The sequence below is a fragment of the Sceloporus occidentalis genome, unplaced genomic scaffold (assembly GCF_023333645.1).
Source record: "Sceloporus occidentalis isolate IW3139 unplaced genomic scaffold, rSceOcc1.0.p SCAF_9, whole genome shotgun sequence".
Taxonomy (NCBI): domain Eukaryota; kingdom Metazoa; phylum Chordata; class Lepidosauria; order Squamata; family Phrynosomatidae; genus Sceloporus; species Sceloporus occidentalis.
In genome coordinates this window covers 17,315,727-17,330,699 of record NW_028316989.1, presented here as the reverse complement: position 1 = coordinate 17,330,699, position 14,973 = coordinate 17,315,727, and the positions used below count along the sequence as shown (strand labels likewise).

The 14,973-nt window shown below is 41.5% G+C and overlaps 1 protein-coding gene across 4 annotated transcripts in view; it reads left to right on the top strand.

Annotated features, from left to right (window-relative positions):
• Window positions 1–14,973, top strand: part of GLB1L2 (galactosidase beta 1 like 2) — a 56,383-nt gene that overhangs the window by 35,392 nt on the left and 6,018 nt on the right. For 3 of the 4 annotated variants that reach the window (XM_089537505.1, XM_089537503.1, XM_089537506.1), the window contains 8 exons: window positions 2,294–2,381; window positions 3,948–4,085; window positions 5,559–5,639; window positions 6,967–7,073; window positions 8,837–8,983; window positions 9,660–9,731; window positions 11,091–11,169; window positions 12,682–12,769. In XM_089537505.1, the coding sequence (XP_089393631.1) occupies window positions 2,294–2,381; window positions 3,948–4,085; window positions 5,559–5,639; window positions 6,967–7,073; window positions 8,837–8,983; window positions 9,660–9,731; window positions 11,091–11,169; window positions 12,682–12,769 (800 nt within the window). The remainder of the gene's footprint in view (window positions 1–2,293; window positions 2,382–3,947; window positions 4,086–5,558; window positions 5,640–6,966; window positions 7,074–8,836; window positions 8,984–9,659; window positions 9,732–11,090; window positions 11,170–12,681; window positions 12,770–14,973) is intronic. The other variant, XM_089537504.1, reaches the window with a different exon arrangement.

Below are 14,973 nucleotides of genomic sequence, written 5' to 3'. Positions count from 1 at the left end.
TTGCCACCAGAACTTGGAAATGTTTGTGGTTGGGGAATTTGGGGGATTTCAGGATCGCAGTCCCAGAAAAACTCTTTCCCAAGTTGTGATTGCCACTATCATGTTCCTTGGGTTCATAGATGGAAGACAAGTGGCATAATGTTCTTGATCTCTATCACAGTGGAGAGGCAAACATAGGAATCTATTGAACATTAACCTCTTCTGGGCTTCCATGCACAAGTGATATAACAACACTAGCTGTAAATGTAGCACATACTTGATTTGGCCCCTTTGTTTTAGCAGGGTGGGGTAGGCAAAGTGTAGCCTTCCAGGTGTTGCTGCACTACAACTTCCATTGGCACTTGCTAGTGATAAGTTGAGAGTTGCATTTGAAAGTTGCAGTGCAGCAACACCTGGACACATGCCCTTTGCACCACCACTACTATAAAAGTTAATGGTCACCGAGAGATCTTGTCGACTTATATGAATAAAAAGAGGATGATATATGTATCCTTTTCTGCGTATGTGCAGAGCCTTTGAATTAATACTAGGCATTTGAGAAATTACCTGCTCTTTATTGATTTATGTCTGGGTTATTGTTTCTGTTAGGTAATCAGTGTTATATATAATCATTATTCCTCACCTCTCCAGACCAGACAAAAGTCAAAAGCTCCTGGACTTTGCCTTAAGTCTAGCTTCTTGTGTTGAATATAGTCCTTGGATTTATTATTAACAAAAGTAAGCATGTAAAAATGCATTGCCATGCAGCAAGAAAACCACAAAAGAAATACTGCAGAGCCAGAAGACAAACAGCAACTAAAAACCAATAAATAGACCATGGCTATTTTAAAAGCATTTAAAAGCATAGAAAAAGTAGACAAACATCACCTGATACTTGGAAAAATAACAGTGCAGAAACATATATTTAAGCATTTAAAATTTCAGTTCCACTAAAGGGGAAAGAAAGAACAACCAGTTAGCATCTTTGTTGTGAGCATTGTGTTGCATCATGTGTTTTCAAACACTTGATAACCTTGCCATTTATTTATTTATTTTATTTACAGGATTTCTATCCCGCCTTTTTCCCCAAATGTGATTAAAGTTGACTTACAATAATTTAAAAAGATAATTTACTAATTAATTTAGTAATTACAGAAATTTTAAAATAATTAAATAATACTAATAGTAAAACATATATTTTTCACATTCTGAAATCTTGAAGAGCCTAGTATAAGGATTAGTTTCTGGCAGAAGAAGTTTTATGCTCAAATATACTTGCATCTTTGGTTCCAACCTTTTGCCTTTGACTGTACAACCCCACTGGAAGGTGACCCTCCACAATTCTGTAATTCTAGATAGTTGTGATTAAAAAACTTCTCTGAAGTTGAAACTGCCACAGGTAAGGGTTTGTGTGTGTTGTAGACCAACAACATCTGGAGGACAAATGGTTTCCAGCTCCTGCTGTAGAATCATATCTCACTTTGCTGTGAGGAAATCTGCTTGGCCAGCACTTTATAGGAATTATTTGGGCCCTCTGTAAGGTTTAGGAAGGGAGCGAATTTTATGCCCTTGGGCCCTCCAGGGCCAGATGGACTACTAAAAAAAAATAACCCGAAGTGGCTGGAATTCCCCTTCTGGTTCTCAGAAATTGGTATTTTCTCATGGTAAAAAGTACATAGGGGATTTGAACCTAATTTTAAAAGCAGATTTTTGCATCTTTCAGCTTCCAGGAACAGTAATCCATCCTCTTATTTTCTGACTAGAAGATCAGTCTGGGAATTCTGGAGGTGTTGACAGCCACAAAAATGTCCTTGGATGGCCACCTGCAGCCCCAAAGCTATATTTTGCCTTCTCCTAATGTAGAGTATTCCTAAGTTGTCTGCAGCACAGCAGGGTTCCTTAGCAAGTGTGCAAAAGATTTTCCACAGTGAAACTGATCTGGAAAGCCATGCTGAAAGACTAGGCTTTTAAATCTCCTTTTCTAAAGCATGAATACTCAGACATTGACAGCTTTGAAGCTAGCCAATGGTTGGTTGTACTGGATAGTCTTGTCTTCAACCTATAATATTCCCAGTTAAAGGCTTTGCAGAAGAGAAGGGGCCACAGGACTGAGAAAGAACACAGCTCAAAGTACCTGAAAGCCATTGCTACCCTGAACAGACTTTGCTGGGAAAGACGCTTGAATAGTTTGAGTCACTATGAGTCAGTTTCATACGATACCTGTATTGTGCATCACCTCATTTTTATTAATACGTTCTAGAAGCAAACACTTGTTGGATTTTGACCCATTCAATTCTTATGTTTTGACCATAAGCAGTATAGCATGCCAAAGATGGTGATGGAATACTGGACTGGATGGTTTGATAGTTGGGGAGAACTTCATCATGTCTTCGATGCAGATGGTAAGTCAGTATTCTCTCCTGCTTGTTGATGTTATATGTGCAGAGGTGGTCAGTATCTGGTCATCCAAGTATTGCTGAACTGCAGCTCCCAGCATCCCTAACCATTGGCTGTTCAGGGTAAGGCTCATAGGAATTGCAATGTAACAACACGTGGAGAGCCAGGCGTTCCCTATCTCACTTTCTTATACGATTTCTCATGCTGTTGCATACATCACTTGTTCTTTTTCTCTGTTGGTCTCAGTTTTCTTTCCCAGCTCTGAAACAGCAATAGGGATCGATCCAGACATATAGCCTCCACAGTGCTACCCAGTATGAACAGAGACCACTTTCACATATATGTTAAACATCCATATATTTTATGTTATTCTTTGCTTAGTACCAAGGCAAAGTTTTAGTACCATTCCCTTTTTTCTATTAAAATTTCAATCTTTCAGAATGACGTGGGCGACTGCCAGGTATACAGGAACCTATTTAGAGTGCTGCCTGCCTTATGGACTTTCCTTCCCATATTTATTTTCAGACACTGAATCTAGTGCAGCAGGGGAGGATGGGTCTAATTTTATTTTGAATGTATTTGAAGAGGTTTTCATTATCTTAGACATTTTACTATAGATTTTAAACATCTATATGTGTTCTCTTTTATTGGACTGTTAGTTATGATCATGCTTGTGTAACACAATATTCCATGCCTTGAATTTCTTGTACTGAAAGGTGAGGAAAAATGGTTTAACAAAATAGTGCTTTATTTTCATACAGATGCTTAAAATGTAAAAGGAGTGGGTTGTTTTACCTAATCTTTTGGCAAGGTAATTGTTTTTGCCAAATAAACACTGAGGGGAAAGTAAGGAGAAATCACTCAGTGAGAGTTGCTTTGTTGTTGTTGTGTGCCTTCAAGTTATTTTTTACTTATGTCACTGTGAATAAGGTGAACCTAATACAGAGTTTTCTGGGAATAAGAGTGTGTGATGCTTTCATGGTCACCCAGTGGTTTTCCATGGCTAAGCAGAGAATCAAATCCTGACCTGCAGTTATAGTCCAATGTTCAAACCACTACACCATGCTGACTCTATATCAGTCAGAAACTGGGCTTAAATGACAGTGCCCAGAGTTTTGGGAAGTTAGTTCTTGGGACAACAGCTCCCAGCATCCCATACCCACCTTGGTTGCTTGACATGTTGATGAGAGTGGGTGGGAGTTTTGAGAAGTGTAGAGCCAGCATGGTGTAGTGGTTTGAGTGTTGGACTATGACTGGAGATCAGGGTTCGATTCCCAGCTTGGACATGAAACCCACTGGGTGACTTTGGGCAAGTCACATGCGCTCAGCCTCAGGGGAAGGCAATTGTAAACCTGCTCTGAACAAATCTTGCCAAGAAAACCCCAGGATAGTTTCACCTTAGGGTTGCCATAAGCCAGAAATGACTTGAAGGCCCACAACAACAAAAACAAGGCCCCCTCCAAAAAAGCTTCCCCAAGCTGGGTGTGATATTGCAAATGGAAATTCTCATAATGTCTGTTCAGCAACTATTATCAGAGCAATACTCTAAAACCCTTAACTTCCTCACACAGACATGGTACAAACAGTTGGAAAAGTCGTGAAGATGGGAGCATCCATCAACCTCTACATGTTCCATGGAGGCACAAACTTTGGCTTTCTGAATGGTGCCCAGCATTTTCAAGAGTACAAACCAACCATCACCAGCTACGGTAAGGTTACATTGGCTGGGCTGGCCAAAGGAAAAAAGTCAGGGTCATTCCCAGGCAAGTAGATCGGAGTAAAAACGGCCATTATAACTGCACTGCTATTCTTGATACAGCAGAACAGAGCACATTTTGAAATACATTAAATAAAAGAGCAAGTCCCAATGAGGCTGAGACACAGCTCAGTGACAGTGCCTGTCCTTGACAGGTAAAGAGTGTAGTTGCTGCTGTTATTGTTATGTGCCTTTGGGTCATTTCTAACTTACAACAGTCTTAAGGCAAACCTCTGTCATGGGGTTTTCTTGGCACAGTTTTCTCAGAGGGGGGCTTACAATTGCTTTCGTTTGAATCTGAAGAGAGTGTGACATGCCTAAGCTTACCCAGTGGATTCCCATGGCTGAGTGGGGCTTTGAACCCTGGTCTTCTATTGTCTTAATATAACACTGAAACCACTACACCATACTAGTCTTCATAATCTCAGGTGACTGCGAAGGATAGTCCAGTTTTTCCAAATCCAGTGCCCTTCAGATGTTTTGGACTTCAGGTCCCAACATTCCTACTGGACAGGGGTGATATTCAAAATACCTAGAGGGCACTGTTGGAGAATAGTGGGGTGAGTTGGGTAGATCAGTAACCTTAGCAAATGTAAGTCAGTTTCTTCTGTTCACCTTCCCCCCCCCCCCCCATCTTCTCTTTCACTCTCTGTTTCTTTTTTTCTTTCTTTTTCACCTTTTGGGCTGAGTTTTAGAATCCCAACAGAAATTTCTAGGCTGCCAGGTTACATTGCTAGACACTAGAACAGCAATACCATGCCTAATCCCAAAGGCAGATGAAAGGCCCTCCTTCCATCTTAACTACTACTACTTTGGCCTCAGAGGGAGAAAAGAAGAGGCAGGCACAGCTCCACCATGCCTAACCCTGAAGCAGACAGAGGGCCTTCCCTCCATTCCAACTACCACCATCCTGTCTGTGGAGGGAAAGAACCTGCAGTATCTGCTGGACATGGTCCCCTTCCCCATTGCCATTTTCTCCTCTTTTTGTTCATATCTTTTTATATCATAAGCTTGAGGGCAAGAAACTGTCAAATTAGCCATTTGTATGCCTCTCTGTGAGCCTTTGTGGCTAAAGAGTGGGGTATAAATACTCTAAATAAACAAACAAACAAACAATGGGAGGTTCATCTTCTCCCTTATTCCCTTCCCCAGCTGGCAGCAGCTCTCTACTGCTTGCAGCAGAAGTCTTTCCCCAGCACCTGGTAACCTGCTGCTTATAAGAGTGATATTGCTCAGCACCACTGAACTATGACCTTTCCTTTGAGATTCATTCCACAAGTGTGGTGAGGGGGGAGGGTCTTTTCTCTTTTGTACTTTTGCAGTGATTTGATGAAAATGAAGAAATACCTCCTTATTGTTCTTGTTTGGCCAAGCCTTCTGTGCCCTGTCCCCTGTCCTTTGACCTGTTTGCATCCTTCTTTTTCAGACTATGATGCTGTGCTCACCGAGTCGGGAGACTACACCTCCAAGTTCTTCAAGCTGCGACAGCTTTTCACAGAAATGCTGGGTAATTACATGTATGCAGGAGAAGCCTCCCTGCCACCTCTAAGTGCTTGCTGGTGCCATGTGAACGGAGCTTGGAAATTGGCTCACCAATGGTGTGCCAGACACCCGCTGTTCTCCAAGTAGCTCCATCCTGTTGATTAGCTGGGAGCACTTTTCTAGGCATGAGGGAGGGGACAAGGGGAAATAGGACATCTTGTTATGGAAATGGACCTTCATCTGACTTCACGGCAGCAGGGAAGGTGTGTGAACTTAATAACATCAGAATATTCCATGCCAGGAAACTTAAAACAAATGCAAATAGGAAAGGGAACAATTCTTTGCATATTCTCTCTTTCTCTGTCTCTTTGCATGTTTCTTTCCAGAATTCTCATTGACAATCAAATGTGGCACTCTCTTCCCCCGCTCCTCACTAGTCCATGTCATTTTCTCTGTTTCTTTGAAGAGGCCGGTTTAAGGCAAAACTGTGGCTCAAAGAAGGCTGTGCTGAACTGTGCAGTGTTGAATTGAAGCCACTTATGTCTTTTTATGTTTCTTTTTCTGTGTTCATTTTCTGAAAAGTACTTCCCTTTTTGTTTTTTTCACATGTACTGTATATACACTTTTTTAAGCATCATTTTGTTCCTCCTGCTGCTGCTTTCTTCTTTAGGCCATTTTTCTTCTTTTCTACCCGTACTGTTTCCTGCAACATTTTGCCCTTCCTGTCCTTTGCTTTAATTGGCTGCACTGAGCCCTGTGACCTCTAGCAGTGATGGCAAAATTGCAGGTGCCCCATCTGGTCTGAGGCACTGTGTGAGTCCTCATGGCTTATCCACTAGGTCCTGTTGGGTTAGCCAGAAGCGCGGACAAAAGTGCAGGCAAGAGAGACTGAGGACACACAAAAGGTCAATTAGAAGATTCAGTAGAGAGAGAAACAAAAAAGTGCTAGTCAACACTGAGCTGACTACAAATGTGTAGAGAGGTTTTATTTTAAAAACCTATTTTGCCAGTTGGTTCTAATATGTCATGTTGTTGTGTGCCTTCAAGTCGTTTCCGATTTGCAGCAATCTCAAAGCAAACTAACCACGCTTTTGGGGAGGCACGATTTGTTCAGAAAAAGTTTGCCCCTGCCTTCCTCTGAGGCTGAGAAAGTGTGACTTGTCCAAAGTCACCAAGTGGGTCTCCATGGCTGAGTGGGGATTTTACAGTGGTCTCCCAGCGTCCTAATCTAACAGTCAAAGTATTACTCCATGCTGGTTCTCATATGTAACATAGTCATATCTTACACTTGAAAAGCCATTCAACTGATACATCATTTGAACGAAATGCATGCTTTCATTCTTTCTTTAAAGGGACCCCTTTACCTGTGCCTCCTGTAATTTCAAATAAGGCATCATATGGGGCAATCCTGATGCAGCAGTATGTTTCTCTCTGGGAGGTGCTGCCATCTCTGTTAAAGGTAGGTGTAGTACTACTTCAGAGGGAATAGTTTTCAAATTTTGATGATGAGGAGGTAAACTGACCCCAAAGTACTTATCATTAAAACTCAGAATTCATATTTGATATGGTGTTACTTCTCAGAGCACAGTTGTCGTGTTCTACAAATGCTAAAGAAAAGATATCTTCCAGCAATATAAGTGGGCTTGGGCTTGGTTCACAACTTGTCCATTGTAACACAGAGTGGCAACTTGCATGCAGATATGTGATATTTGCATGTGAGTCACTGCCCAATGTTAACAGTAGCATGCATATGTGAACCAGTCCAAATTGGAATGGAGTCATCCCTTTCCACACACTGAAGAATGCATTCAAATCACAGTAACCTAATTAGCTGTGTCTGCATGAATCTGCCCCATGTTTTAAGAACATATTTGAATACCTTCTTCCACTGGGCCAGCACTAAGACCAGTAAGATTGGAAAGCACTGGAAAGAGGCAATCTGAATTTTGTTCCCTATCCTGTGGAATTTCCCAGGCATGGACATGTTACTACAATATCCAAACCCCCTTAGCTTGGTGTGCTGGCTGGAAGCTACTGGGGTTATAGTTCAAAAAAGTAGCTTTTCCAGTTTCTAGAGAAAATGGTACCTTGTGTATGATTCTCACTGAGGAAGGGATCCCCTCTTTCCAGGGCATCCTTGCCCTAATGTGTATGAAATCCCAGTCCAGTTCCTGGGGAGTAAAAGACACTGTTTGAGGAACCAAGAAGCCACTGTCTCTGCTTTCTCCATGCCCCAGGGCATGGAGCAAAGTAGCTCAAGAGCAACAAGGGAAAAAAACACCTTTTATATCACTACATGTCATCTCCTACACAGTATTCCTGTTTGGGAGACATGATGGTTTTTTTGGGTTGCAGATTTTCAAATGGAAAGTCATCAAAGCATGTGTGTGTTTGTGTGTTATATGCATAGCTGCATGCAGTTTAGTCATTAGCCAGACACTTGGTTATGATTTTTCAGATGCCTGAACAAGTGAAACAAGCCATCTAAACTATGTGACCCAGGGAGATGTGGGAGGTGCAGACCACGCTGGGTGATACCCAGAAGAGGAGTGACACCCATTTGGGTCCCTCTTCAGTGCAGGAGGGGTGCATGTGCATCATTTCTGATTGCTCCGTCCCCAGGCTTCCTCCCAGGGGAGAAATCCCAGGGACAGGACAACAGGAAGGGTGCATGCACTGGGTTATACCAAAGTTAGTGACATCACTGGTGACCCATAAAGACTGGAGATGGGCAAAGTGCAGACTGCAAGCTGATAGCCTCAAGGGAGCATGACTGGTCTTTTAAATGCTATTCCTCAGTCCCAAAATATCCTTCTAAAAAAGTGACCATATTTGCAGGAAGTAAAAGTCACACCCTGTTTTTATTGAAGACTATTTGGGGCCTTTAAAAGGCCCAGAGGGCACTGAAATCTCCCTGTTCAGAGGCTTCTGGCGGTGCAGTGGCCATATTCTTCCCCCATTTTTTATGGCAGTCAGGAAAGATAGTGAGTCCCTATACTGGGAGAAAGGCAGAATATAAGTAGATAAAACAATAATAATAATAAGGGGGCTGGGACAGCGTACAGCTTGATGAGGTTTAGGGGAGGACAAAATAGCCTCTATACCTGGTGAAGTTACCCACCCCTGATATAAATTTTGGCTTTCCTCTCCCTCCAGTGAAACTTAATTTACAAGTAAATGTCATTACGATTCCATTGTAAGAATGCAATTTCTGTTTTACAGCCCTTCAAGTCAGAGCATCCTATTAACATGGAGAATGTCCCAGTGAATGATGGCAATGGACAGGCCTTTGGGTATACGCTCTATGAGACTGTCATACCTGGCGGAGGAACATTATATTCTCATGACCATGTCCGGGACAGAGCCCAGGTGGAAAACAAGGGTCAAACAGCTTATCCTGGGGGTTAAAGGGCAGAGGCGGTAGCCAGGGGTGGGGTGGGGTGGGGCAGGGGGAGATGCAAAGTTTGTCTTTGTTAACTAAGTAGCTGTAAGGTTACCCCAGGATTAAGGAGTAAGCCTTCATTCTTTGTACAGTTGTTCCTAGTGTCTATAAAGTCCCACCAGCTTTTCATACCTGTCTCCCTCTGCTGTATGTGGAACCTAGACTGCATCAGCATCAGTCTCAGTCTGAACTAGTAGTGCCCATGTGCTGATGCCACCAACCACTGGGTCGGAGCTTCAACAGAGATGTGTTGGATTAGGTTATTATTTTCTGACTGAGAGGTATATTGTGAAAGTTACAAATATTCATCTTTTTGTGTAGCGGTGGATAGATGTTACCATCTAAACATAAACTGTTCATGCCAGATAATCTGAGATGCTTTATAGAGGTTATTTGTTGTTGTTTGTTTTGTTCATCTATTTGTCAGAGCTTTTCAAATCATTATAAATAATAAGCTTATAGACAAAGCTTGGAAGAGACCCCAGCAGTCTCTGTTCCTGCCAGGTTGTCCTCCTCCTGCCTCACTACACAGCCCCTAAATCCTTCTCTAATCCTCCAGCTTTTTGTGATTGACAAATGAAACTGGCTGTTTCTTTCCTGCAGGTGTTTGTTAATACTCAGTATGCTGGCCACCTCGATTACAACACACAACAACTGGCAATCCCTAATGGAGAGGTAAGTAGTCAAAGAATGCAGTGTGAGTTACAGTCAAAAGCACCAATCATATCTTTTACCCCAGTATTCTCTGTGCTGACAAATCTCTGTTGTGCCAGGTCAATTCATACTAACCATGGGTCTGGACCTGTGCCAGGAGAAAAAGCTGGAGTAAAACAGATATTAGCAAAAGCAAAAGGTCCTCAAAACAATATTGTCCATGCAGCATAATCCTAAATTTGTTTACTGAGAAGGAGGGCCATCTGAATTCAGTAGCACTTAGTCACTATCCTTAGGACTGCAGATTTAGCTCACTCCTCCAGTGGTTAACACTTCCCAATTCCTAATTAAAGTTACAGTATACCCTAGTGATGATGTGTCTAATTGTTTTGGTGTTTAAACCAATTGAATCTCACAGAGGTAGGGAACTTGGAATGGTCTGTGGATCAAGTTTTTGCCCCCCCTCAAGGCACACCATGGCTATACCACCCCTCCTGATGAAATAGACATCTATTTCCAGTATTAAAAGATCATTTTTAAATGGGAGTGCAAAAATATATATTAGAAATTACGTTTCTTGAAGGCTTCCAAGTGTGTGATTCTCCAATATTCTCTGTTATTCTTGGCTTTGAGGGATTATTTTTGGAGATTACAAAATTGGGTGGAGCTGCATGCCATCTATCAGCTATATGTTACTCATTGCGCTCTAAAACATACAGTGTCTGCTACCATGGTTCCCCAAATCTAGTCCCCAAGTGTGAAGGCAAAAATAATAGGATATTTCACAGGCACAAGTGTGAGCCCACCTTTGTAAGTGATAACATTATGCTGGCATTTACTAACTCAGCCATCAGTTTTACCCTTTTCTTGTGCTTCTGATGGACTCTTTACTTGTCTTAGTTTTTAAAACAATATGTAAACCTTTATGCTTTGATCCCTTCATTTGATTTTGCGGGGCAAGGGGAAGTGTTCCACAAATACAGATGGCAGGGACAGGGGGATTCTTTAGTGGCATCATGGTGATCAGCCAGTCAGTGCTGTGCACAGACAGCTGCTGCTTTCGACTTGAAGAATTGTAAAGCTCAGAGTCATTCCTAGAGGTAAATAGGTATGTTAGCATTAAAACAAATGTAGCATGTTTATGTACATTAGGGTGAAGACAGATGTAACATTTTTAGTACAGCAAGGTGATTCCGGAAATACACTGAGATCAGTCCAGTGTTACAATCTGTCTTCACCCTAATCTTCAGAGCAGCCATCTGGTGCTGTCCCCAGTCTAGAGTAATTTGGCTGGTTTCTCTCATACCATATATTTCTTTGTGTTCCAGTAGCTCTGTTTTCTTGGCTTCAATTTGGCTTGTTCTTTATTGTAACTTACAGGGATACAGGAAACTCCGGCTCTTAGTCGAGAACTGCGGGCGAGTCAATTATGGGGAGCATCTCAATGACCAGCGAAAAGGTGAGCTACATTCCTTCTTATTGTTACTTTAATATTAAGGAATCACATTTTACAGCAGTATTTCTGAAAACATTTTTCCTTGCAAATAGTTAAAAAGAGAGGTTCTCTTCTGCTCTGTGTGAAAAAAAAAATCCTTAAAATTCTCATCCAGACAGTTGTATATTTTGTGCCAAGAAAAGCAGAATCTCTGACCTGTCTTAAATGAAGCAGATAATTTATTCAAATTTGCATAATTTATCTCATTTTGCATAATTTATTTTGCTTCTGCTAGGCATTGGAATTAGCAAGAAACAGTCAAAACTCACCTACTGGAAATCTTACTCCACCATTTCTTTGATCTCTTGATGTTTTAGCAGGTGAAAATATATTTTCATTCATAAGAATTAAAAATAGGCTGTAATTGTAAAAGGAACTAGGCAGATCTCCTATGGAGGTTTGTTCCACAACCAGAGTGCCACCACTGAAAAGACACTTTTTAAGCGCTAGGCCTTCCTTGCAGAATTGTTCTGTTTTTCAGATAATTCAATGCTGTTAATTTATAGAACATATGTGTGTTTGAAGGTTTTCATTTGGCAGACATGACACAGTTCCTTTATCACCGCCTTTCCTATTGTATCTAACGCTGTAGCTTTTGCAGCTGGTTGTGAAGACAGTTGAGTAGAAGTCAGGAGAATTGCAAACCCTAGAGAGCAACTCTCACAGGGATTTGGATACACTGGCTTGCATTGTGATGCCTGATTTGCTGTGGTCAAATGTAAAAGCTACTTGTAGTTCTTCTCAACTGTGTTACTGGAATTTTCTTTGCTTGCATCCTCTTTAGGCATGAAGGCTCTCCTCTCTCTCTTTCATTTTTTTTAATCATTTGTTTTTACCTGGAGTGAGGAGGTAATGTGCACAAGGTCCCTTGTCAAAGTAGAGCTGCAGCCTGTAAAGTACGGAATTGCGGGATTATTTCTTTGTCTACTGCTGCTTTTATGTGTGATTTATGATTTATCAATTTTAGGCAATTCGTAGTCAGCTTTTGAAATAGTTTGTACCAAGTCCTCTTTATTTCTTGTTAGGTACACTTGATCACTTAGACTGGTTTAGTTGATCAGATCATCTCCAAACCATAAGGCAAGATCCAGTAGCCAAAGAAATGCTGGCTTACAATGGCAAAGCATTCGGATTTGGATCTATGTTTTTTGAACAGCAGCCTTCTCTCTGCCCCAGCCACAAAAATATTAAGGCAAAAAGCATTCAAAACCAGTCAGTTTCTTCATCTTTTTTTGATGTGGCACACCAATGTACCATTTAAAAACCAGGAAAAAAACATGCTTTTTCATGATTAGTACTGATGTTGGAGTGACGGAGGATCCAAATTCAGCAAGACTCACCTTCCTTGTACAGTGGGATTTTTAGAGCCCTGATTCTGCTGCAGGGGGTGGCAGCTGTCGCCACTTGCTGCGCCCTCTCCTAATTCATCAACCTCACTACCTCTCAGTTTGGCTTTTACTCTTGTTTCTCTTGCAGGCTTAATTGGTGACATCTCTCTCAACAAAACCTCCTTAAGGAACTTCAAGATTTACAGCCTGGAGATGAAACCCAGCTTCATGGAAAGGTTGGTATGGTAATTCCTCCCCACCCCACACACCCCCATTGTTATTTGTTTCCCTCTTTCCCTCATTTACAGCAAACACATTTGGCAGAGGTACAAAACCTAGTTAGCAATTCCACCTGCCACCAAACCAGCATCTGGCAAAGAATGACGCTGACAGATCCAGACCAGGTAGCTCAAGTGAAAATAAGCAAAGCACTCCAGCAGCCCTCTTCCAGAGCTTTGAAGTAACAGTACTTGTAATGATTTACATTGAACCTAGTTATTTTTGCATTACCGAGACAGTGTTCCTTTTTTGTTGTTGCCTGTAATGGCCAGGGTTCTAATTAATAAGATTTCTGCTTATTTCTACATGTGAGGAGGAGACTCATTGAAAACATGAGCTTCAGTAGAGACTTGGGTTAGTTGGAATTTTAAAAAATGAACAGTAAAAGTTGGCTTGCTTTTCCTCCCTTCTTCTGTTCTGTTCAGAGGGGAAAAACTGGTGCTGCTGCTACAAAGAGAGTCAAAATGAGTGTAGGGAATTGAGTGAGGAGGGAGAGGGCCACTTTGCTAGGCTGGCTACTCCAAACAGCAGTACCGGATGCTTATTGGAACTGACAGGGCTTGTGTGGTTTTAGGGGAAATTGTAACGTGCTAGTAATAAATAACCCATCAAATGGCTGTGGATTACAGGAACAGGAACAACTAATAATCTGTTGGTTGATCAGTGTAATCCAACTATATCCTTTTTAAATATAATTTCCCAAGTCCTGCTCCCTTCTTATCAAAAGGTTGTCATATTGGACCACAAAAGAATGCTTGTTTGCAGTCAGCTCTGGAGCTGTGTGTCTCTCTAAGTGTGTGTATGTGTGTCTGTTGGCCAAAACAAGCATTGTCAGCTATATAATATATGAGTCATTCAAAGTTGCATGTTGCCAGCAAAAATTGTGAGAGGGAGAGAGACCTGTTGTGCAGAAGTTGAAGCAACATTAGTTGGCGGTGTGACTGCTTAGTAATTGCTGAATATTAGTAAAGGAATGTAATGAGGTGGAAATCTCTGCGTGGGAGGCCAGAGCAGACAGCCCTGGAACACCATTGACCCTTGGGCCTTGCTGATACAGTGCAACTACCATTCCTTGGGCAGCGCAGGATTTCCCACAAATTAAAGAGGGGTTGTTGCCCCACTTGGTTGATGACACGAGGTAAGAGGCTTTATGCTAGAAGGTACTGCAGTGCATGCTGTTTCCTTAATGCTGCTATTCTTTGCAAAATATATGCAGGGAAATCCCTGAGAAACACAACACTGAAGATCATTGATTGAGTAGTACAACGCTTCACAGATTCTGCCATTTTGAGGGCGGAGAAATCTATATTTCTAGGATGTTTCCCTGTAACGATTCAGTGCATGCAAAAATTGGACATATCAACCAGAAGGGATGTAACTAGTATCTCCCTGATATGCTGGTTATCTATGTTCAAGGTTAGGCTGTTACTGGAGGAATGTTAAGGATGTAATTAGCTACCTTTTTTTCTGAAATGAGTACAGACCAAAGGAAACCTTATTTATTACTCTGTGCTTCATCTTTCCTCCCATGAGTTCCTTTTCCCTTTTATATTCATAACCACATGAGGAAGAAGGTTAGGTTGAGAAGTAGTGACTGATTCAACATAACCCAAAATAGCTTGGTGGGGACATAATTTTTAGCATGGTTTGATTGCTAAAAAGCAAACAGCACCCCTCTGGTCATCTATGCGTACATTCTTGCAAAAGAAGTATTATGCATAGCAAATGTAATGGAGAGTGTATTGGTATTTTAATTTGTTAAAAAATTCATTATGTATGTATTCTTAAGTATTTCTGTTTTATATAAAAATGTTAATTTAAAAAAATGAAGTTGTTAGACAGATAGACACATATGAATAAAATTTCCTGGGAGATTCAGAAAAAAGGTGTTTATGGGAAAGACAGAAGCTTCTATCCCAGCATGTGTAGGTCCTGCAAAGAGAAACCCTGCCTTGATACCTGAGGCTTACTTGTCTTCTCTTTTGATCTCCAAAGTTACAGCAGATGACACCTTTGCAGTTTAAAATGTGCTTGCATTGGAAACGGACAAGGGAGCTGCCTTTCTGCTGAACCAGCAAGCTCACTTCAAGCAGCCTCCTCCAATTTGCTAGCACAATCTGAACATATCCAGGGGAAGCCCTTCATTGGATTAGGGCCCCAG